The sequence below is a fragment of the Dipodomys ordii genome, unplaced genomic scaffold, assembly GCF_000151885.1.
Source record: "Dipodomys ordii isolate 6190 unplaced genomic scaffold, Dord_2.0 Scaffold73, whole genome shotgun sequence".
NCBI lineage: Eukaryota > Metazoa > Chordata > Mammalia > Rodentia > Heteromyidae > Dipodomys > Dipodomys ordii.
Window position 1 is genome coordinate 8,483,894 of NW_012267289.1, and position 26,636 is coordinate 8,510,529.

The 26,636-nt window shown below is 34.7% G+C and overlaps 2 protein-coding genes and 1 pseudogene across 2 annotated transcripts; all 3 read left to right on the forward strand.

The window, feature by feature from the left end:
• The first annotated feature begins 11,658 nt into the window (after nucleotides 1–11,658).
• LOC105991430 lies at nucleotides 11,659–12,545 on the forward strand (annotated as a pseudogene).
• Nucleotides 12,546–16,508: 3,963 nt separating this feature from the next.
• Nucleotides 16,509–17,426, forward strand: LOC105991495 (olfactory receptor 5AC1-like). The gene has a single exon (XM_013024134.1). It carries the CDS (start codon nucleotides 16,509–16,511, stop codon nucleotides 17,424–17,426), a length of 918 nt encoding a protein of 305 aa, XP_012879588.1.
• Nucleotides 17,427–24,142: 6,716 nt separating this feature from the next.
• LOC105991479 (olfactory receptor 5AC1-like) lies at nucleotides 24,143–25,054 on the forward strand. The gene has a single exon (XM_013024119.1). The coding sequence runs from the start codon at nucleotides 24,143–24,145 to the stop codon at nucleotides 25,052–25,054; it is 912 nt and encodes a 303-aa protein (XP_012879573.1).
• Nucleotides 25,055–26,636: the final 1,582 nt, after the last annotated feature.

Here is a 26,636-nt window from a genome sequence, read left to right on the forward strand (position 1 = left end):
CAGGCATTCTTCCACTACGAAAACACTTCTATCCCACCTTTTCATCTTTGATAGTTTTGAGACAGGCTCTGACTGACTTGGTCAATCTGGACTGTGGTCCTCCTATACTCAGGCAGACAGGCATGCACCACTGTGTCTAGCTGTTGGTTTAGATAGGGTCTCACAAACCCATGTGTAAGAGCAAATGTCTAGAGTGAAATTTGCTCTCTGAACCACCTTTATATGTTCAAATATACTAAATACCATCACATTTCCCATGAAAGTGCTTGTTTAAATTTACTAATCCACTAGCAGTGAGAGTCATCATTTCTTTCTTTTCATTTTCTCTTACGCTTTCTTTTTTTCTTTCTTATACAGTCTTGCTTTGTATCCCAGGCTGTCTTCAAGCTCTAGTTTCTACAGCTGCTTCTACCTGCAGAGAGCTGGGATTATAGGAGTAGAACACCATGACAGCATACTTAGCATGAACGTTTTCATTTCTTAAAACCTTCCCCCCCTTCCCCGCTCAAGACTTAAAAAAAACATTAGTGTTACTTATCTTTTGAATATATCCCATCTCAATACGTGCTGTAGTTTCCCCTAAAGCTAGAGAAGTGTAGGAAAGTTTTCATGTTTTTTTGGGGGGCAGTATGTTTTTTTAAAAAAATAAAAAGCCAATTGATGGAATATAAGAAAAGTTACTGGTTTTAAGTTTCCAACTCTTTGGCTGCCAGATTTGTATGTTATCGCTATACTGTGATCAAGGTTTTAATGTCTTTTACCTCCATGATGCCAGGAGATTCAGAGCTCAGACCTTTGGTTCCTGAGGCTCTGTGAGGCTTGAATCACTCAGCACCCAGTACCACGATTTCCCAAAACAGTTCTTGGACTATACCAGGAATGTTTTGTGAAAATGCTTTCTGTGCACTCAAAGTCTTAAGTCTATAATGAAATATTGGTAGCTGTCAAAGAACGAATAAGACAACAAGAGGGACTTCTTGCAGCTAGTTTAACCTAAGGAATGAACTCATTTGGAGCTGCTCTTATAGGACTCAGAGGAGCTATTATGAAGGGGAGCTTCTTTATTTTTATCTGTCAATTCATGGGCTCTTGCTTTCACTTATGTTCTGTTAGGATGGAGGATGATGATCCTTTTGCATCCAAGAGATAAATCAATAATGAGAATCCATCTGACCTGTTTACTGAATCATCTTTTCTATACCAGTTAACCATACGAGTATATCAACATTAAGGGAGAAATAAAGAGCTTATTTTTGTGGTGATGTATTGTAAGTAGGAAATGGTTTGAACAAACATAGAAATAAGGCAATGGCTTAGGCTAGAAAGAGTTGGCTCACAGGCAATCTTAGGGTTTTATTTCAATTACAGTAAAGCATCTGTCTCTGTTGATGCTCCTCCTAACCTCATCCCTTTGGTGCTTTTCCTTTACAAGCCCTGTAAGCTTCTTAAGGAAGAAGCAGAAATCCACATCTGTCAAAATTAAAAACGTGAAACTACCAGGGAATGGAATGAATCATAGAGTCCCTGGAGAACCCTGCCATAGCCTTAGCCCTCCCTGACATAAATGGCTTCCAGGTCAATCTTCTACTCTAGTGATGCCAGCTACATCCTATTCTTTTGGCAAGGACATGAGGAGACAACTGGATAGCATGGCTGCATCCCCAAATCCCTGTCTTGGGGTATGTAGCTATTGTGTTACCTATAGAGAGAAAGTAAAAGGAACAAGAGGGAACCAGTGCAAAAACAATATTCACCAGACAATATGTTAGAAAATATCTGTACAATTTGGTTGGGGGAAGCGATTGGGAGGAGGGAAAATAGGAGAAAAATAAGGGAAGGGGTAACAAGTTTGACAAGAAAGGTACTTATTACCTTACTTATGTAACTGTAACCCCACTGTACATCACCTTGACAATAATATATATATATATAATTTTAAAAAGTAGAAGGAAAGCTAAAGTCTCATTTAGATGAGAGTAAGTATATCAGACAACAAAAACAGATGCCCAGCCACCAGAAGTCTCCATTGTGCCTGCAAGAAGTCACCTAGGCAAAATATGGACATTGTAGAGTCATATCAAGTTTATAGAGAGGACCTTTGAAGATCATTGAGACCATTCTTACCTCCTTCCCTCTCTCTTTAGGTATAGTCAGCCATCAGTGTTGTTGCAGATAGCTCTTAAACTCCTGAGATATAAAAATCCAAGGATGCTTGAGTTGCTTATTTTTTAAAAGGCATTGTATTTGCATATCATATGTATACATTTTCCCTCTACCTTCAATTGAGCCTAGGTTTCTTATAATACACAATACAATGTAAATACAGTGTAAATAGTCATCACCTTGTACTGTGGAAAATAATGACAAGTGCAACTTCAATACAGACTGGCTGAATTACAGATGTGGAACCTGCAGATGTGTAAGACAGACTGTATGAGGAACTTGGATGTGAGAAGGTCAATAATCGAAACATTCAGTTTTGTTTTAAAATTTGCTTCAGAAGTGAGGTTTAATTGTGCTTTGGAATATGTACAATTAGCCACGACAAGAACCACCCCTAGTGGACAGTTTGCTGTCCGCTCACTCAACAAGGACTCTTGTTTTCTTGAATTACTGTAGCTCCAGTATATCTTTACTTCATGCTGCCCTTCTTCCATTTCCCTCTTACACGAGTCTTGAAATACAGACCAATTGTGATATGAATGGAGCCACTGTTATTGACAAGTTTAGTGGCCCTGAAGCAAAGCTAGCTTTATTATAGTATAATCGCACATTTGAACCACAAGATGGCACTATAGGACATATGATCCCATCTTGAGTCTAGGAGCTCTGTTAGGGAAAAAAAAAGCTACCAAGTACTGTATAATTTGTACTTAACCAACGTAGGCAAATGAAAAACATAATGACATAATGTCAAATGATTCAGGAAAAAGACAGATAAAAACTAAATCCTGTTATGAGAAAAAGGAAAATTTCACCTTAAATAATTGACTGTTCTAAACACATTTCAAAGGTTTCATCTGCTATGTATTCCAAGAACAGTACTTTATCTCTAAGTGCTTAGAATTAGAGGTGAAAACAGTGGAATATAAGCTTTCAATCAACCTGAAGAAGCTGTCACAAATAACGTTGTAAAGTGACACTAAGAAGGCATTGGGAAACGCAATTCTGGCACTGGATATTGCACTTTCTTTTTCTTTGAATACTTTAATAGCTCTCAACATAACATTTTCATACCTTTAAGTAAGTAGTGTACTGTGATCATATGACTCTTGCATTACCCGTTTGTTCCTCCTTACCCTGCCAAATAGTCTGCTTTCTACTCTCCTATCTTTTTGTATATCTAGATTTCATAGAAGAGAATCGTATAGTATTTTTGTTTCTGCATTTTGTATAATTTGTTTAAGATGCACTCTGGTCCCATCCATTTTTCTGCAAATATTATAGTCATTCTTTGTGACTGAATAAAATCTCATTGTGCATATATGTGATGTTATCCTTCATCTCTTGTTGTGTAGAGATGCTGATTTCACACCTTGGCTATTGTGAATAATATGGTAATAAAGATGGACGTGCAGAAACTTTATTTTGTGTTCAATAAGATGAATTGTATTCATATACTGTTTTGTTAATTGTACAATTCCTTTGTACAACCACTTAAAGCTTTTTTTAAAAGAGTACATAAAAAAGAAAACTCAAATACAGAAAAATATGAAGAATTCCTTTTGGTGTATACTGTAGAATGGTATAGCTGGATCAGAAGGTAGTTTTGCTTTAGAGTTCAGGAAAGCTTGATATTGATTTCCATAGTGATTAGGCTAACATACTAAAATAATAATGTATATTGTTTCCTTTCACCATATCCTCACCAGCATTGTTTATTTTTTGATGATAGCCATTTTGATTGGGGTTAAATGGAATCTCAGTGTAATTTAGATTTGTAATTTCCCAATGGCTATTCATGTGTCTATTTGTCATTTTTACTTTTTCTTTGGAGAATTGTCTATTCAATTTATTTTCTATCAATAAGGTTATTTGTTATTTTAGTGTCTAATATCTGGAGTTCTAGATGCATTCTAAATGTTAATCTGGCAAAGATTGTCTCCCATTCCTTTCAGTGATATAATTGTTTCATTTCCTATGTAGAAGCTTTTTGAATGGATGGAAGTCCATTTGTCAATTTGTTTTCTTTAAATTAGACTATATAAAATTGTACATCGTAAGTGGTCTCATATGACATTTCCATATATGTATACATACATTAACGTAATAAACACAAAATGATAATGATTGTCTCAATAGATATAGAAAGAATCCCATAAAGTTCAACATCTACTCTTGGTTAATATGCTCAAAAATATATATAAAAGGGACTTACCTCAATCCTAAAGGATATAGATGAAAAGTTTATCACTAGAATCATAATCCATGAGAAGAAGTCATGAAAACTTTCCCTCTAGTTTCTGATAGAAAACAAAGATGCACAACCCCACTGCTTCTATAGTTCTTTTTGTTGGTTTGCTTTCTTGTACTGTGGTACTAATTCTTCAATATACATGAATCTGTAATCATTTAATTCATCAGGGCAATTTCCTTATTTATATATCTGCAGGTGATTCCAATGTGAAATCAATACAACTGCTAACATTTGTTACCACCACTAAAAGTTTAAGTTGTCTTGTGATCCATCGAAGTTATCTTAAGTTTTATTTGGTTGTATAAGCAGCTTGTAAACAGTAAATGGAATGTCATATTTCTTCCATTTACAAGTAGTCTAGAGAAGAACAAAAAAGACTAATTGTCATGTCAGTATTGTTATTTTTCTTAAATGCAAATAAGGCTAGAGTGTAGGTAATAGTGGGAGGAAAAAGGACAGGATAAAGAAAGTATACAAGTGTGAAAGTAACCAATGAAGCCTTTAGAAATTAGTTTACGGAGGGTTTAGGGAACTAGGAAAAAGTTGAAGGGAGTGAGTCTGACCACGGTGTATTATATACATATATAACTATATAAAAATGAAACCACTTGTACAATTAATTGATGCATAATAAAAATGTGAAAACAAAGATCAGTAAGCCCAATGAGAATTCAAATACATGAATGAAATAAAAGAATTAATTCAAGTCAAGACCCGTTATCCTAGCTTTACTCAGGAGAATGAGATCTGAGGATCATGGTTGGCAGTCAGCGTGGGCAGAAAACTTTACCAGACTCCATCTGCAATCGACCAGCAAAATGCTCAACTGGTAGAGTTCCAGCTGTGAGTGGGTAAATCAAGATAAAACAAGTCCCTGAGTCAAGCCTCAGGACTGACTAAAAGAAAAAGAAAAAGGTAAATAAATAAAAGACATGTCTAAGAAAGTCACCAATTTGGGATGAGAATTTAGAAGAGAGAGATTTTAAAAAAGAACCAACAGGAGGGAGGCGGAGGAAGATGGCGGAGGTGCAGCTGGAGTCTAACTGAGCTCTCTCCTAGAAACCAGTTTTAGCATTCTAGCAAAAAGTCCATAGCTAGAGAGTCCCACTAAATGAGCCATAGTAGTACAGACATTTTGGCCAGAGAGAAAAAATTCAGGTAGCTTGCTTAAGAAGACAGATTTGAACACACACCGCCATGGAGGCTGTGGTGATGGCCAGACAGAGCAATTAGTCAGAAGTGAAAGGGCACTGCATATTACTACAAGGAACAATCCATTAAGAAGATACCAAAACCACGTGGGTTTCAACAATGATTTTTTTTAAGATAGGACCCAAAGCATAGTCAAGAAAAAAAGAACGAAAGCAAAGCTTCTGCCCAACCAACAAAATAACTGAGTGAAGAGAATGCCCAATATGGTTGGGGAAAATATCTTCAAGTCATACACGTATTAAAAGGCTGATACCCAAAATATATGAGATCTCAAATAATTCAGTGGCATAAAAATAATAAAGCATGAACATTGAAATGGGAATGTTCTCAAAAGGTGACAGAAAATGGCCAAGAAATTCAGGAAGAATACTCCACACCATTAAACACTAGGGAGCGTACATTAACACCCAATATTGTACCACCTCATTGTGTGGATAGTTTATTGAGGATATATAGGAAAGAAAATATGTAGAAAGAAGAATGTAAATTAGAAAGTCATTTTGGAAACTAAGTAGGGAAGTTCCTTCAGAAACTAAAACCAGAACTATCATGTGGTTTTGTTTTCAGTGCATGATTACAGGATTTGAAGTCAGCATTTTGCAGAGATGTGTGCACTATGTTCACTGTAGCATTGTTCTCAATAGCCAATTATTGGAAAAAACCTAGATGCTCATTAATGGATAAATTGATTAAACAAATTAAGTATAGATGCATAGTGGAATATTACTCAAAAGAAGGAAATTCTACCATATGCAGTAACATGGATTAGCATTATAGTGGATAAAGTCATCCAACCATACAGGTGTAATATTGCCTGGTTTCAATGAAATGTACCACCTTATAGATCAAACATATGAAAGCAAAGTGGGCAGTGAGTTATAAGACAAGTGGTGGTGGTGGTGGGGACTGAGGAAATCTTGTTCTAAAGGCAGAACATTCCAGCTAGACAGGACAATAAACTTTGTGTGAGGTGTCATGCATTACGATTACATTGTGTCCACATAGCAGTCCATCACATTGTAACCAACTAATAGATAAAATCATAATTGCTTCATTTTCAATGAAGGTTAAAAATTGCACCTGTAAGTTTTACAGTTCTTCCAAATTCATGTATATCAAAGCTATTTCTTTTTGATTTCCGTGGATATAGATATGCAAAATGTACGTGTGTGTAGTTTTGTTTGTTTACATTTGCTTGTTCACTATGGTTTGTTTCAAAATTTGCATTTAAAATGATCAAATGTATGCCTTATTGAATACATTTTATTAAACAATATGTTTTGGTCGGTCTTGTGGCCTTGGGTGCTGTCCTGCTCTCTTCGGCTTAAGGCGGAACACTCTAGCGCTTGAGCCACAGCACCACCACTTCCGGTTTTCTAGTGATTTGTTGGAGATTAGACTGTCACGGACTTTCCTGCCTGGGCTGGCTTTGAACTGGGATCCTCAGATCTCAGCCTCTTCAGTAGCTAGGATTACGGTGTGAGCCATGGGCGCCTGTCTTTATAAAACAAAAATTTAACAATGTAAACATTCATAGACCTGTTACTTTCAAGTTTTTTATAATGACAGATTTCCTTTTTTAATTTTTAAAATTTTATTGTAAAGAAGCTTTACAGAAGGGTTACAGTTACATGAGTAAGGTAATAAGTACATTTCTGTAGTAGACAGAAAAGTAATCCATGTTTTTCAAAGATCAAGGAAAATATAATGTATACTTTTAAGATAATAATGCTTGTGTATAATAATGACATACTTTTGTTTTATATTTTTATTATGTTTTAATTAATTTTTTATTGTGAAAATACTGTACAGAGGGGTTACAATTACATGGGCAAGATAATGAGTACATTTCTTATCACACATTGTTGCCTCCTCCTTTGTTTCCCCTTCCCATCCCTGCCCTCCCATCCCTCCCACCACAAAGTTGTAAAGTGGTTTTCGACATAGCATCATTTCGACACTGCAACATTTCATAGTTGCAATGGGTCCATCTGTTTCCCTATTTAAACAATTTGTACTTTTGTTTTTTTTTAAAGCTTACATAACTACTGTATTCAAATAAAAACATCCAGATTGGATGAAATTTGTAGTAAAAGGTTAAATATATCCATCAGTGCTTGGTGAAATCATAAAAATAGATATTCTTTATGTTATTCTACATTTTCACATCTTAAAATTATGTTTCTAGAATTGAGCTAGAGCAAATTATATAAAATTCATGTCATATTTACAATTATGCAAATATTGACAAAAGCAGAAGATTCATTTTTTGGGAAGCAGGGCGAATCAAACATTCTACTATAATATTGCTAGAAGTAACATCCCAGAATCTAGGTATAAATTAATCAAATGCTATGAAAACAGTTAATAATTGTCCCCCAAATGAATAAAACACAGACATAAGTATGCAGGACACTGTGTTATTTCTCAGAGGCATTCAAGTTCATTTCATCTAAAGACATGCTTGCACTTTTGTTAGTAATCTATTGTGCTTTCATTAGAAAAAGAACATAGAAATAATAGTTGCAATAGGATTGTTAGTAACAATTCTGTGAATCCTTTACAATGCCCAAGAGACTGACTTTATTCTACAGGGAATTTTTGGCAACACCAAGGGAATTTCTTTTTTCACAAATATAGTTGAAGGTGAGAGAAGCAAATATCATTCTCTCCAAAAGCTACTTTGCATTAGGCAAATTAACAAGGGAAGAATGATCAACTTTGGTTTCTTCCTACTTGCACTTAATAGTTCATCAAAAAGATGTAAAGCTTATGTATCTTCTTATAGAAGCTAGCTGAGAATACAATCTTTATCTTCCTGTCATAAATTTTTTTCAGCACCAAGTGTTTTTCGTGAGCTATTAATATATGTAAAACAAATTTTCTCAGGGCTTTATCTACCATATAGGAAAGCTAAACAAACCATTTTGTTTAGTCCCTCTTAAACTTTATAGATGTGTAGGCACATATTTCTTAGAATAAAGGTTTGAACTCAAATCATGTGAAGGAATTACAGAATTGTGTAATTAACCTCTTATTATAATATTATATTTTATACTTATACTATATTATACATATACTATACTTATATATTAACACATAGCTTATTAAAAGCAATGCATAGTTAGTTCATAGCAAGTTGGTGGGGAAGGGTTTTAGGGAACCCATCACATTTGTGGGCGCTTCTGATCTGGGTGAGTCTTAATCACCTCGTAATTCTAAAATGTCGCTGAGGCTGAAAGATTCTAAAATTTTGATGAACAGTTATTTCATTAAAAACTGTAATAGAATCCAATTATTCATTTTTCTATGAATGTCTTTAAAGGTGGATGTTGGTTCTGACCTTTACTTTGGAAACGTTCCAGAATCAGGAAGGCTTTCTAATAACTGATCATCAGAGGGAAAGATGGAGTCTTTGGGAGTCCCTGCCTCCCCTTCTTGGTTTGGTTACACAGTGCTGCTGGAGTATGCCAAGCTGAAAAGTTTATGAGGCTGCAGAGTGAGTTCCCATTGTATTCGTGGCGGACACAAAATAAGGCTAATTGGAATTTTTTTTGAAGTGTGACAGTGGCAGCTTCACTTAATGATGACTGCCAACATTACCAACTTCTTTGTTAGCATTTGCTTTTGCTATTCCCAATAAAGATGCACATTAATTGGTCTCCGCAGACAAGCTTAGGTGCATTTTACTGTACACAATTCTACTGCTTCTATGTATTTTATTGTTTCAAACTTATTCTTTACTGTTGTATTTTTCACCAGCTCTTTCTTTAATTTTCACTTTTTTCATTACAGATTAAATATTTAGGGAAAATTATTTTCAGATCATCATAGACCGGCGAGAAGTGTAAGTCAACCAATTGGTAATGGAATTAAAAATATGTATTTGGTATCACAACAATAGGGGGAGGTCTTAGTGTAAAATCTTGGGAGTTATGTAGCCAAGACTTCGAAATATTTCCTTAAAATGATTCTTCATTTAAACTTGCTATTTTTTTTTTGTGAGTCATGGGGTTTGAACTCTGGGTCTGAACACTGTCCCTCAGCTCTTCAGCTAATGGTGCTCTTCAAGGCTAATGCTCTACCACTTGTGCCACTGTGCCACTTCCATTTTTCTGAGTGGTTTATTGGAGATAAGAGTCTCAAGGACTTTGCTGCCCTGGCTGGCTTTGAACTGTGATCCTCAGATCTCAGCTTCCTGGGTAGCTAGGATTACAGGCATGAGCCACTGATGCCCAGCGTTAGACTTTCTATTTTTATATTTGTATGTCCTGTTTTATATCACCAAAGGGATTTGAATATATAACATATGTTAAATCTACAGTCTTTCATAATTTGTCATTAAAGAAATTCCCTGTGGTAATATTGACGTGGATTTCCTCCTTCCTCTCTTTCTCTGGCATCAATCCTCACTTCCCAGGCTTATAAAACTTTTAAGTACATTTTTTACATTTTTTTAGATTGGCCATTTATTCTGCCCTTGTAATTTTTATCATTGCTATTGTTTATTAATCTCCAGTTTTTCTTCTTTGATATTCTATTTTAAAATAGTCATAATTTTATAGAGGTATTGAAATCTTGCGCATTTTTTCTACTGTGATGTTTTTCTTTTGTGATGTTTCACTCTACCTTTAAGCTGATAATACCACTCATATTAGCTAATAGAGCAAGAAAACACATTGTTATATTATCTTTAGCATGGTGAATACCTGAAATATTAAAAGTCATTCATTCTCAATTACACAAATAAATCTCTCCATCAGCATATCTAATGGTATTTATTTGCTCTCTCTTTAGTATACAAAGTAGCTGCTACTGTATCAGTGTGACATTAGCCTAGTACCAGTAGCTCATGGCTATAATCCTATCTCCTCAGGAGGCTGAGATTTGAAAACTGGTTTGAAGCCAGCATTGGAAGGAAAAATCTGTAAGACTCTTCTCTCCAATTAACCACCAAAAACCTGAAAGCAGAGTTATGGCTTAAATGGTAGAGCACTAGATTTGAGGCAAAAAGTTCAGGGACAGCACTCAAGCCCTGAGTTCAAGCCCCAGGACCAGCATACACACACATACACACACACACACACACACACACACACACACGACAGAAAATACACACACACACACACGACAGAAAATCCACACACACACACACACACACACACACACACGACAGAAAATCCACACACACACACACACACACACACACACACACAGGACAGAAAATCCTTTTTTAGTATCATGTCCAGAATCTGTGTAAAAAAACTAAAATAAAACAGTGTTATCACTTAGGAGACACTAAGTAATTACTTAGATGAATTCAAGATTTTGCTCACATAAATTTTTAGAGAAAGAATTTAAAACGTGTGTCAACTTTGAGACATTGATGATGTATAGATCTATGTAAGCAACACATTGGTAATGGATTAAAATAACAGAAATAAAATTTAACTATCCTATTTCTTGGTGGATTCATGTCTCAGAAAGAAAGAATAATATATAACATTAATATCAAAGTATGACCCACTTTTGTTCCATATAGAAATAAGAATAAGTTTCTAAGAAATTGACTTTTCCAAGTTCTTTTAAGTCCTTTTGGATTTGAGAAGTCTTTCGTTTATAGATTTCAGGATGTTTGTCATTCTTAATTCTATATAACATCTTTCCTTTCATTCTCTTTTTTCTTTCTTCTACTTTCTTTTTATTCAACTTATATCCATCTATCATCATCACTCTCCATCAGTCTAACAATTACAATGACTGTTACTAAGTTCGGTAAAATTGATGTCTACAGTATCTTCATTCCCCTTTCTAATAAATGACTTAAAAAATCTTCATACCTCAAAATTATAAGATATTTCACATTTTAGGTATTTTTTCAAAGAAAAATACTATAATATTGTGTCTACTGCTTAAAAACGTTGGTAAACAGACATCTGAAACTGTAATCTGATACTATTCTGTATAAATGTGGATAAGTCTTTCTTTACCACCCTCTTTCATTGCAGTGGGCAGACTAAGGGGCTGTGATGGGGAAAACTAAATTTGTTCTCAAAGGAATCACAGAGCGTCTAGAGCTTTGAGTCCTCCTGTTCCTGGTGTTCTTACTGATTTATGCCATCACCATGGTAGGCAACTTGGGATTGATTTTTCTCATCTGGAAGGACTCCCATCTTCACACACCCATGTCTTATTTCCTTAGCAGTTTGGTCTTTGCAGATGCCTGCACTTCATCTTCAGTGACTACCAGGATGCTTGTCAACATCTTATGTAATGGGGAGATCATATCCCTCATTCAATGCTTGGTTCCAGTGCAACCACAGAATGTTTTCTCCTGGTACTGACGGCCTATGATCACTATATTGCCATCTGTAACCTTTTGCTCTATCCAGTGGTGATGTTCAACAGACGCTGCACTTGGTTGATCAGTGTGTCCTATTTGATTGGTTTTATGTATCCCTTAATTTATGTTGGATTATTATTTAGACTCATGTTCTGCAACTCCAATGTCATAGACCATTTCTACTGTGAAATCTTACCACTCTACACCATTTCTTGCACTGACCCCTCTCTCAATGCCTCAGTGGTTTTTATTCTTTCAGCGTGTATACAAGCTATTACTTTCATGAGTATCATCATCTCCTATACCCGGGTCCTCCTTGCGATTATGAGAAAGAAGTCTGAGAAGGGTGAAAGCAAAGCCTTCTCCCCATGTGGTGCCCACCTACTCTCTGTCTCTTCATTCTACGGCACTCTGTTCTTCATGTATGTGTGCCCTGGGACTGGGCCAGATAAATATCAGGATAAAGTGTACTCCCTGTTCTATGCCATTATAATTCCTCTGTTCAACTCCTTTATTTACAGCCTAAGAAACAAAGAAGTTTTAGGCGCATTGAGGAAAGTGACAAAAAAGTAAACAAGCAAATAAATGAATATTTTTTCCAGAAAACTTAATTTATTATTTCCATTTCACTTTTGGCTTAAATAAATTACTATATAACCCTGCATGATAAATAATAAGAATACTTGTTGCTGAATTAAATACAGAATGTTAGGGTAGATGTGCTTGTCTTGAATATAAATTGTTATTGTCATCAGTTGCATAATCTACTCTAAACACTGACACCAAACACATTTTGTTTTAAATCATACTTAAAGTAGAAACTGAAACTGTAACAATTATATTATTAGGCCTTTATTTTGTGAATAAATGTTGTGCTTTCAGATATTTGCATTTTGAAATTTATTTGAATTTATATTATTTTAAATCCTTCGTTAAAGTCAACATGAAGAGGAGAAGGGCAAGGGAGAGTGTAGTCATAAAACCCCCAGGACTGACACCAAAAAAAAAAAAATTCGAAGTATATCCTACAAAATTAAGAAAACTGAGCAAAGGGAAGTGGTTGGGAGGATGGGAATGAGTGATAAAACAGGTGACATTGATCTAGATGCATTGCGTTGAATGGCAACACCTTTGTACAACTACTTAAAGACAATAACAAGACAGTATTTATGTCCTCTTATATAGTTGTGTAGGAAGGTATTTTCTAAGCTCTACATCATCAATGAATAAATAATATATCGAACAAAATAATTTTGAAGTAATTGCAATGTGTGGAGCTCATCAAGCCAAATCTCAAGACTGGGCAGGGTTGCTTAAGTTTGTTTAGGGCTTAGTTTCTACACAGTCTTCTAAGTGTGCCTGTGCTGTGCTCCAAATGTCTGGACTCCACTCTAAGCAATGCATTCCTTTGTCATTACGGAACACTGCATATTCATAAAATGTTTTCCTTATAAGGTAGTGTATTCTTTATTTCTCAGAATCAAATTTAGATGGCATTGAAAGACTCTTTAAGTAATGTATCTTTGCACTTTTCTTGTAATTAGTTTAGAAGGCTTTTGCTTTCAAAATAAAGAAAACTGATGTAAAAATAATCCTCACAATAGACTTGTCATTAATTACTGGCTTGTGAGTCCACAATGCCCAGTAGACTGGCTTTGCCCTGTAGGGAGTCTCATAGAAGCATTGAGGGAGTTCCAATATTCATGTCACAAACAGGGCTTAAGACGGAGAGAAACAAATACCATTCCCTTCAAACTGCTTTGAAAGAAAATGAAAATGTGAAGAATGATGGTCTCTAGTACCTTCCTTTGGCAGTCTCCATGAAGATTTAAGTCTATGACATCCATGCTCAAACATCTTATAGGAATTGGGTGAGAATGCAGTATTTTACTGGATTACCATTATGGAGTATAAAATTAAATCATTTTGTTACTAGGACTTTGCCATTTTTGACCATATGGAATAAAAAACAGTCATGAAATCAAAATGCTAAATAAAACTAATGTCCAATTCCTATTAATTCTTACAGATATATAGCTACATGTTTGTAAAACAAAGTTTTGAACTCAGTTATATGATTGTTTACTAGACTCTGTAAATGACTATGTATTTCACACTACATATTAATAGGAGTGAAGAATGCTAATCTCATGGATAATTGGTAGAAATGCAGCATGGAAAATCACATATCAATGAGAATTATTTAGTGAAATTCATACTCTGTTTTATACACTTGATCACCAACTAACTCTGAATTTTTTAACGAAATGTTTAATTGCTGGACACTGGTGAATCACACCTGTAATCCTAGGTATTCAGGAGTCAGAGATCTGAGGATTGGGGTTCGAAGCCAGCCCAGGCAGGAAAGTCCGTGAGTCTTTTATCTCCAATAAACTACTCAGAAAAAGCCTAAAGTGGCATTATTGCTCAAGTGGTATAGTGCTAGCCTTGAGCACAAAGAGGCTCAGGGACGGACACAGGCCCTGAATTCAAGCCCCAGGACCCACAAAACACAAATAAATTAATTCTTAATTAAGAAGGATTCAATTTAGAAGGATTAATCTAATTATGACATCAGTGTCCTTAAATGTCAAAATAGTTTTTACTTTGGCAATGTTCTACAGGGGTGAAGATTTTCCAGTACCTGCAGATCATGAAGACATATGGTATATCAACGAAGCCTCTGCTTCTCATCTGCTTCTTGCTTTAGACAGAGTTCCTCAAAATAGCAAAGTGACAGAGTTCACTACAGCTGCACAGTGGATTTTATCATTGCCTTCTTAGCTACAAAATAAGGATCTGCTAATATTTTCTGGAGAATTGACTGTTTTCATGTTTGTCAAAGACTGTTGCAAGCTTTATCAGTTCTTCTGGCACTGTAGTTTATATCCAAAGAAAAATTGCAAAATTGTTTTCCTTGGTGTTGACATTCTTCATACAGTTGGAAAAAAAACTTTTCCACAGAATAGATTATCTAGTGAAGGACAAACACCGTTTGTCTGTTTTCGCTCTAAAATATTCCAGTATTTAACTGTTAATATTATTCTTTCAGAAGTACATTTATTTTCAGTAAATCTTTACATGATCCATGCTGTTCTTTGGGTAGACATCTCTGGATAATGTTTGTCTGACCTTCATGGTCTTTGATGTAAAAATCATCCTTTAAGTCTATAAAAATTGGTGAGTGTAATTAAAAAAAATTGGTGAGTGTTACAGAAGTGACAGGGTGCGTTGCTGTCATGTGCATCTGTGTAGTCTTGTCACGTGAACCTGGAAGTTGTGAATGTAGGACTTGTCTCTTCAACAAGGGACCAAGTCAAATGCAGGTGCTATTACAACGTCAAGAACAAAACAATGAAGTGAAAATATTTCACTCAATGATTATACACTTAGGGCTTATGTTTCTACCTAGGAACTTCCTAGTTTAGATCACCAAGGCATGGCTCTGGATGGAACACTATGAAGGTGTTGCACTAGGGTTTTGATGGTCTGGATACTCCTGGATTTCCACAGGATTTATTCTCACTGACTGTCCAGGCCTGTTGAACTCATGGATACACTTTTAGCTTGAGTCTTCTTTTTACCTTTTTTCTCATTCTCACCTATATTTACAGGCAGAAATAAAAATTGATTCCAATATATTTGGAGACATGCAGAAATGTAGTGTTTTAAGACATACTCATTGAACTGGATAATTTTTTTTACATTGACATATTTAATGATAACTGTACAGCCTAAATTTAATATGTAAACAAGCCATTAGAATAGGTGGGTGGATATGTTTTCTTATAAATTGAGATTATTTTTAATAGCATGCCTATATTATCTGATCTACAGTTTCTTTGTGACTAAACTACAAATAGAATAGTGTTCTATCTTAGAACTTACAAAGTTATGACTTAAGTAAAAGAAGGAATATTGTTTTCAAATATGTTGTTAAGAAAGATTCAAGAAAGTATTCAAAGGATGTGTGTTTTCATGAGTTTTAAAACAACTCGAATTTTGAGGAAGAGAAGTAAAACAATAAATTACTGTCTTATTACTTGATTTACAATATATTAGCAAGAAAGAATTATGTCTATCAACAATAGGAAATATATGAGCGACTTGTTTTAGTCTATAAAGTATGACCAAGTGCTTGAGAAATGGAAATAAAAGTCTTTGGATTGGTCTTGCTTTAAGAGATTTGGGTCTGAAAAACATGTTTCAAAAATTTTGAATTAGGTGTGAAATATCTCTTTAATATGTAATTTGCATTGATTTTTGCATTCTAACTTATACAACCATGTATATTGATATCTAGAGCTACCTCATTCATCTTTCAAGTAATTATTTTAAGACAAAAGTTCTTTAAAATTATCTATGGTATCTCCAAGTTTTAGATGTTTGTCAAAGAACAAAATGACATCTTTCTATCTTTAGATTAATGAGAATCTGAAATGTAAGTACCACAGTGCAATCCCAGAAGTCTTTGCATGACAACTGGTGATTTTTCTGACCCCTCTCTCATTGCAGAGAGCAGTCTGAGGGGACATCATGGAGGCGAACCAGACTCTGGTGACTGAGTTTTTCCTCAAAGGAGTAACGGAGCGTCCAGAGCTGCGAGTTCCTCTGTTCCTGGTCTTCTTCTTCATTTATGTCATCACCATGGTGGGCAACCTAGGATTGATGTTGCTCATCTGGAAGGACTCCCATCTCCACACACCCATGTACTATTTCCTTGGGAGTCTGGCCTTTGCAGATGCCTGCACCTCATCTTCTGTGACCCCCAAAATGCTTATGAATCTTTTAACAAGGAATCACATGATCTCCAGGTTGGAGTGTTTCTTTCAATATTACTTTTTTTGTTACAGTGCAACCTCAGAGGTATTACTCCTGATGATGATGGCCTATGACCGGTATGTGGCCATCTGTAACCCTTTGCTCTACCTAGTGGTGATGTCCAACAGACGCTGCACCTGGATGATCAGTGTATGCTATGCCATTGGTTTCCTGCACCCTTTAATTCATGTTGGATTATTATTCAGACTAACTTTCTGCAAGTCCAATGTAATAGACCATTTTTACTGTGAAATCTTGCCACTGTATACAATTTCTTGCACTGATCCATCTATTAATGCGCTAGTAATTTTTGTATTTGCCACTGTTATACAAGAAATTTCTTTCATTAGTATCATTATCTCTTATACACGTGTCCTGTTTGCCATCCTGAAAAAGAGATCTGAGAGTGGCAGAAGCAAAGCCTTCTCCACATGCAGTGCCCACCTGCTGTCTGTGACTTTGTTCTTTGGCACTCTCTTCTTCATGTATGTGCGCCCTGGGACTGGCCCTGATAAGTATCAGGATAAAATGTACTCTCTGTTCTACACTATCATAATCCCTCTGCTGAATCCTTTTATTTACAGTTTAAGAAACAAAGAAGTTTTAGGTGCACTCAGTAAAGTAATGAAATAACTGTTCCAGAAACCTTCCCAGGCTCTATTTTCTTTCTTTCATAATATATTTTAATGAATTGTCTTGTATTTTGCACATGAAAGTGTGTTAATCTCTCCTTGTCAAGCAGAGTTTCATTTATTAGTTTAACCTACTCTTCTTGAGATGTAGAGACCCTTATTCCCATGCTGTCTGCTTTCTCACTAATTTAACAGTTTGAGCCCGTAATCCCAGCAGTCAGGAGGCTGGGGCAGGATTGGGAACTGGCATCCAGCCTGGGTGCCAAGACTGTCTCAAAACAAAATAAGCCAAATGAAAGAACCCCCCCCCCAACAAAAGTCATTAGTTACTTCAACAAACCCCAGATCTTCTGTTTTCTTTTGTGGGCATGGACACACAAGAGTGCCTGAATTGAAAGAGTTTGTATGCTGTTATATGAGGTATAAGTTTGTTCTAGTTGTAGTTATCTTTGTGATAATTTATTACATTCATCAAAATAATGAATAAACACATCAAGAAAAGAACTCCCATATTTGTTATTTGTCATTTGAATTTTAATGAAATCGTGAAATTAAAATTAGTAAATTAGTTGTTTAATCGCAAACATATTTTATAGCACTTCAAGTGTATATTCCCTAAAATGTAAAATTAATACATAAATATATTGCTTAAATATATTTATTTAGTAAATATTGGATAAATGTTATAGTTATTAAGTACTTATTTTATATTAAGTATATATTAAATATATTTGATACCTAAGAAATACATATTTAATAAACATTTTATTATTTATTTAAATAATGTCTGAATATTTTAGTCAGTATGTATAAACATAAACCCCTTTTGGAAATATAATAATGCTGCTAAACCAAATATAATTACACATGCTGTCCTAATACACTTAAAATAAATATTTCTATGAGAATGAAGAGTACTTTTCAAGTGTAAAATTAGTGCATTTATCAAGCGACTCCTATGTACAACTACTTAACGATGCTAATTTTTTTCCCCAGTTGTGAGGCTTGAACTCAGGGCTAGAGTTCAGTCCCTGAGCGATTTTTACTCAAGGCCAGTGTTCTACCACGTTGAGCCACAGTGCAATTTCCAAAGATACTAATTTTTAAAACTTAAAAAAAGTTACTATATAGACTTTGTCCTTGACACCCTTTATTATCTCAAGAAAGACCAACACTTCATTGCAGCATGACTTTAAAAATAAAGAATTACACCTGTGGGCTTTTTTTTCTATATCCTGCCTCACTACTTACTATTGCAGTGACTTTTCTTATGCTTTAGTCATACTTACACACTTTATATTTCTATATTCTTTGTATTTCTATATTCTTGGTCACTTGCTCCTTCTTATTTGTCCCCTTCAAACAGTACCACAAGCATAATCATGTCATACACATATACATATATTTGTATGTATACGTGTATAAGTTTGTATGCGTATTGATATGAAAATAGCTAACATGCATTTTTGTCTAGATTCTACATATGAGAGAAAAAATATGTCCTTTGAAATAGAAAGACTTGGAAAAATTATAGTAAGTGAAGTAAGACAGGCCCAAAGAAACATAGGTCCCATGGTTTCCCTTATCTACAATAACTAGGATATGTCTGAGACAAGCAGAAAGTCAGATAAGTTGATGTTAGGTGAAATGAACCCCAAGATAAGTATTCAAATGTTTTTTCTTTCATGCGATTGTTTCTAACATATTTATAAGATGATTTCTTTGTTGCTTTGTATGTCCCTCCCTTATAGTATAACCCCTGCTTTCATTGCATTTGATGTTGGTATAATTTTGTGGAGGGGAAGGAAAAAAATAAATCATTTAAATAGGGACACAGGTGGACCCATTGCAACAAGGAGATGTACAAGTCGTTATGTCGACAAACAAACTTTACAACTTTGGCCAGGGGGTTGGGGGGTTGGGATATGGGAAGGGATGGGAAGGGGAAACAAAGGAGGAGGCAACAATGCTTGATAAGAAATGTACTCATTACCTTGCCCATGTAATTGTAACCCCTCTGTAAGGTATTTTCACAACAAAAAAAATGACCTTTGTCCTTCTGAAACCAGTTTATTGGCATAATTTCCGTCTATTTTTCTTCCAAAATACTTGTTTTTAATTCTTTCTGGCAGACGAATGTTGTGTGGTTAAGAACAAATATTTAGTAAAAACATTATCCCCCCATAGATAGTCTGTTGTTTGTCTACATCTATAGTTTTAAGAAATAAAACAGTACTAATTTGCACATGACTTACCAAATAGAGAATTTCTTCTGTATGTTTTTTTCCCTATCTTTTCCCAAAATAGGTAACCATGAATTCTTATGTTATCTTCATATATAGACACATTGCATTTCAATATACTGCCTTATCCCATTCTTTTCCTCTCACCACTTCCTTATCCCTTTTAAAACCACCCTATATTCACAAACACATATTATATATATATATATATATATATGTAGGTGTGCATGATATTCTTTTATCTTTCATAAGTTGAAGGGCGTCAAGGCTGATTCCTCAGCTTGGTTAATTGTGGTAGTGTCTGCTGCACAAATCATGGGTGTATAAGTCTAGTAGACTTTCTGGCCCTGTCATCTTCCAGGTCTCAGTCTCCTGAGTAGTTATTATAGATCTGCTTAACAATATAGTTCCAAGGAGAAAATGTTTTTTAGTGGTAGTATAGGGAAAGACTTTAATTTTTGATTGAGTATATTGTTTCTGAGGTAATTCTGTGATTTGCTAATGAAAAATTAATCTGATTAGATAATATAATTATGGCACCCTTAGAAAAACAAGACAAATGGCTACAGGCTGATCTGAACTGTGTTCAATGATGGTTTGTAAACAAGTCCCTGGGAACCCTGAGGACATAAGTGTATTTTCTATCATTATATCTTGTACAGATGATTTAATGATTAGTTCATAATGCCCAGTAGAACAACACTGTTTTACTCCTACTGGGAATCCTCTGGAAACTTAAGATAAAAATTCCAAAATGCTTTGAAGAATTGATTTGTAGCAGAAGAAAGAAATGCTGCTTCCTTTAACTTGGAGTTTTGGAGAAATTGGTATGCAAATAACACTGATTCTTTCTATGCCATTTATAGAAAATAAGCACATTTCTAGTTTCCAGTAAGTTTTAGTCATTGGATGAAAGTATGAAGCTTTTCATAATTGTTATTATACCCTTGCCATGTATGTATGTGTAAGGGGACAATATGTAAATAAGAAATTAAAATGTTATACAAAGTAGCTTTTAAAATTATTTTCCAATATCTGGGCAGATGGAAATTAATGTCCAGCTGAATATATATTTCTTATTTATCATTTATTGTGTCATTAACCATAATGTTGGAAACCTTGCTTTTAATTCGTAGATTAACAACAATGACAACACAAAAGACATGAGTTCTACTAATCAGGACAATATATACTCAGAGATTATTCTAAATTGTGACCATTGTTTTAAGTGAGCCATAAAATATACTGGTTAAATTCTTTTATAATTTTTTCAGAATTCTGTTTTAAGGTACATGTGCTGGAGTAGACAAAAATATGTTAGATTCCTTGAATCATGAGACTAAGGGCTAAAGACAGAGAAAGATATTCCAATAGGTTCCCTATGCCATTTTGCATACTATACAATGCTTGGATTAATGCTAAATTAATCTTTGTTTGATCTGGTATTATGAAGATAATTTGGTCATTTAAAGGTATAAAGAATCTTGGGTAAATTAATTCAGGTAGTTTATCTCATGGGTTATATTTTATTTATTTAATATTTTGACTTGTATATACAAGAGCTCTCTGTGATATATATTAAAAGGTAAAAATTCTAAACTTCTTTCTTCATTTATTTTGCATGGATACAATGAAAAGTCATTTTGTTTATGTTGATCTGTATTTATTAGAAAGTAATTTTTTAAATAAAATTAGATGATTAATTTTTATTGACAATAAAAGTGTTTTTCATTTATGGTAATACAACAGTTTGTCTTCTTTTATGTCTTTATCCTAAAATATTTCCCACAAAGTATTTTTTTAATTCTTTCAGAGATTATTTAAAAATCATTAAAATCATCTTCTTACTTAAGTAACCACTAACGAAATGTCATATTTTGACTAGGGACAAAAGTAAACAGAAAAAATGAAAAGGATATTACTGAAATTGAAAGCAAATATATCTGAGAAACTCCTGTTTGAATTCTTAGCATGAACAATTACAATTGTTTTGGATTACTAAAAAAGGAAGTTTACTTAATGCTCATAACTTTTTTCCCACTAATTAGTCCTCAAAGAATATGCTATCTCTCCTAAAGGTTATTTCTTTTTTTTTCCTTGTCTTTCCTAGCCATTCCGAAGTGTGATCTGACTTAACCTCAGGTCTAAAGGTTATTTCTGAATGTAACTTATTTTTACTTATAAAAATTTAATGGTATTACATTATAATTTCAAATTATAATTTTCAGTACCATATCCCTCCTTCAAAGGGAAGCAAGAGGATTTCACTGTTCTTGTCTCTTTTCTTCACTGTTAACTTGTTGGAGATAATTGTCTTTTGCATCACTTTGTATGCATATATTGGCAGAACTTCTTACATATAAATATACCACATAATGTCATATACAGGAATCATATTACAAGTGAAGTTAATGGTGGATACTCTATCTCAAGTTCATTTCTCCTTTCCCCACACATAACTCAACTCTCATACTAGGAAAGTTAGTGTTTTAATCTGAGCATGTATTATTCACATGTGTCTCCATGTAAAGAAGAGATTGAAAAAATGCACTGTACAACAACTGTGGCTCATGCCTGTAACCCTAACTACTCAGAAGGTAAATATATGAGGATTGTGGTTCAAAGCTAGCTGGGGCAGGAAAATATATGAGACTTACTTCCAACTAATCACTAAAAAGCCAGAAGTGGAACTGTGGCTCAAGTGGTAGAGGGATAGCTTTGAGGAAAGAGCTCAAGTGGTAAAGGGATAGCCTTCAGGAAAGAGCTCAGGGAGCGCACGCAGGCCATGAATTCAAGCCCCAAGTTTGCAAAAATAAACAAAACTCCTGAAGTTTTATACTAATGAGATCATAGTTGTTTTTATTTCTATACACTTACTCTGCTCAGATACTGTATATTGTGGTAATTTCCCATGCAGCTGCTATAGCATTTTTATGGCTTTTATTTGATATTGTAATTATTTTGTAATTATATTGTACTTATATGGGAAATTAATATTTATGTCGGTAATATATGAGCATTTGAATTTTCTCACCTTACCAGTGGGCACTTTATTTTGTGTATTGTGTATGAAAATTTAGCATTCTTATTTCACTTCTTGGTCATTTTAACTTTTTCAAGTGGAAATTTGATAATTTACATATTTTACTCTCTACTTTTCATTTTTCTTTTTCTTAACTATTTTCACTCATATTTTTTATTTGAGAGATAATTTTTATTTTATATTAGTTGAGAAATAAGTTTCTTTCATATACACAGAAAAATATATTTTGTAATTTAGAGTATGCCTTAGACTTCAGAGGTGCTCATTTTATGTATTAAGATTTTGTAATTTGTCTCCTCCAAATAAGAATGGCTAATAGACACATGAAGAGATATTCAACATCCCATGTAACTGTAACCCCTCCATATATCACCTTTATAATTAAAATTAAAAAAAAGATTTAGTAATTTGTTCTTCATTAAATTCCTTTACTTTAGAATGGATTTCTCTAATTGATATATTACAATATAACCTTTAACATTTTATAATTAAGTTCTGACATAGGAGTAACTTTATTTCTATGTGCATCAATAACAATGTTAGAGCAATTTATTAAATTAGTCTTCCTTTTAATATTTTTGTATTTTATTGAATTTATTATTATTTTATTATTTTCATATCACATTCATGCATATATTTTAAACTATTTCTGAGCACTTTTTTTTGAGACAGAGTCTCAATTCACAATCTTCCCATAACATCCTCCTAAATGAGCTCTTTATTCTTCTGTCCCAACGCCTTGGATTGTTTCTATTCTAACATTTCAGCTAAGTCTATCAATTTTAGTTTGACCAATTAAGGTACTTTCTGGTCCTTACTATTTATGTTTTTGCCCCCTTGGGGAAATTATTTGATTTCCATGATTTTTGAAGAGTTTAAGCAGTTGAAAAAATTGTTAGACTGATTGGGCTGGGAAGGTGGCTCAGTGGTAGAGCACTTGCCTTGCATGCCTGAGGCCCTGGGTTCGATTCCTCAGCACCACATAAACAAAAAGAAAAAAGATGGAAGTGGCACTGTGGCTCAAGTGGTAGAGCGCTAGCCTTGAACTGAAGAGCTGAGGAACAGCGCCCAGGCCCAGAGTTCAGGCCCATGACCGGACCAAAAAAAAAAAAAATTATTAGACTGAAAAGAATTTTCATGTCCCTTTGTCTAAGTATCATTTAAATTATATTATTTTGGAGAACTTTTAAGGGATGTTAAAGTAGAGGAATAAATTATTTAAATTAGAAATTATAGGTATGGCTCATGGTGGAGAGCCAGCCAATGAGCAAAAACTTCAGATACCAAGTTCAAGTCCTGGTCTCATAAAAAAAGAAAATAAAAAATTAAACTATTAAGAATCACTCATTGGGAATTTGTTCATCTCAGAATTCTTTTGTGACTGTTATTCACTTTTTTCCCCTTCTAGTTTAGTGACAATCTTGGTCATCTATGGCTGAGGAAAACCAGACTCTAGTGACTGAGTTTGTGCTCACAGGACTCACAGACCATCCAGGGCTGCAGGTGCCCCTCTTCTTGGTGTTCTTATTCATCTACCTCCTCACCATGGTTGGCAATCTGGGGCTGATTGCGCTCATCTGGAAGGACTCCCACCTTCACACCCCCATGTACTTATTCCTCAGCAGTTTAGCTTTTGCTGACGCGTGCACTTCTTCCTCTGTGACTCCCAAGATGCTTATGAACTTTTTGTCTAAGAACCATGTGATATCCCTAGTTGGGTGTTTCACCCAATTTTATTTTATGGGTTCCAGTGCGACCACAGAATGCTTCCTTCTGGTAGTGATGGCCTATGACCGCTATGTGGCCATATGTAATCCCTTGCTTTATCCAGTGCTGATGTCCAACAGACTTTGTGTCAAGTTTATCGTTGTTACATATTTTGTTGGTCTTATGCATTTAACAATTCATGTAGGTTTATTTGTTAGATTAACTTTCTGCAAATCCAATGTCATTGATTATTATTACTGTGAAATTTTAGAACTGTTCAAGATTTCTTGTACAGATTCTACAGTTAATATGCTAGTCCTTTTAACTTTTTCCACCTGTATACAAGCCTTCACTTTTCTAACAATCCTGGTCTCTTATGCCCATGTCCTCTTGGCCATTCTGAAGAAGAAGTCTGACAAGGGCAGAAGCAAAGCCTTCTCTACCTGCAGTGCTCATCTGCTCTCTGTGACTTTGTTCTATGGCACTCTCTTCCTCATTTATGTTTGTCCTGGTTCTGGACCAGCTGAAGAGAATGAAAAACTATTTTCTTTATTTTACACAATAATAATTCCTCTGCTAAATCCTTTCATTTATAGTTTGAGGAACAAAGAAGTTATAAGTGCCTTGAGAAGATAAATAAATAAATAAATAAATGAATAAATAAATACCCTCAGCGTGTCAAACTATGTCTTATTTGCATTATGTGAAATAAAATCTTGATCCTATGTATTAGCCTGTCCTCTACCATTTTACTGGAATTTCTAGGCACAGGGTATGACATAATATAGCTTTACCTTTTCATTCTTTGCCTATTAGTTTCTAGATTATTTGCTCAATGAACATCTGGTAGTGTTAACCATAAATAGCTTATCAGAAATAATGAGGTCTACTTTATATGGACATAATAACTCAGTATGCTCACCCACAAAGCATAACCATAACATATTTATGACTAAGATTACAACTTTCTTCAATGATGGTTCATATAGCATATATTGAATAATTTTGTAATAGAGGAATATTTGGGGGCATTGAACTTCAGTTTCACAGACCAGCTTTGCTATGATATTACTGTAGTATCAGATTTAGTAGATGCTGAGAGACACAAGGTAAGCACAGTAAATCAGAGATAAGAGAACTGGTTTACTACTTAACTATAAGAGTGTAAAATTATGTTCATGGATTTCTGATATAAATAAATATGCATGCACCTATTTTAGTTGAGCATATCCCTGAGCTGAGATAAATTAGTGTCAGGGATTTACATTTTGTATTTAACAAGAATCATACAGAGATGGTTCTGTATTTTATATAACAACATGGCTAACTTCTTGTTGTAGTGAACCAATTACATTCCCACAGCAATTACTTAGGAAAAATAATTATGCAAAAATGTTACATTTGGAGATGAAGGAAATGGCAGAGGTGCAGCTAGAATCTTACCAAGCTCTGATGTAGAAACCAGGTTTAGTGTTCCAGTGAAAAACCCAAGGCTAGCTACTCACACCAAGTGTGCCCTCATAGTACAGAGAATTTGGCCAGAGAGGAAATATTAAGGTAGCTTGTTTAAGAAGGCCAGAGAGGAAATATTAAGGTAGCTTGTTTAAGAAGGCAGATTCGAGCACTCGCTGGTAGCCCGGGCGGCAGCAGTGGCTGTATTTCAGAGGCTGCCACTACCGCCATATCAACAGACAGAACCGGGGACAAAGGCACCGAAGATGGAGCGAGAGGGGCTTCTACTCACTGAAAGCACAAACTGACAGGAGCAGAAATTTTCATCCTGCTGACCACAGATAGATGCAGACTACAGACGGCCCAAAATCCAAGGGAAAGGTGCTCTAGTTATCTTCCCTCTCTTCCTTTCTCATTGCTCTAATCGTATTTTCTCCTCACAATTCTCCCTATATCTATTAATTTCTGGTCCCCTGACTCCTTTGATTTTCTTAGTCCATTGACCCCCTAATTTTCTGTTGTTGAACTAGATTGTTATCTATACTTATTTTGACTGTGTGAAAAAAATCTGTGGGACTACAGAGCTCTTGGTTGATGCTTGCTTTAAAATCGTGTTCTAGCTCACATTGGTTTTGCTTTCATACCCAAATGGGCAAAATGAGCTGTAGAAACATAAGAAAAATGGCAAGTCAAGCATTATCTCCCCCTCATGATAAACAGGCAACAGAACAGTTAATAAATAATCCAGAGGAGAGTCCTCAAAATG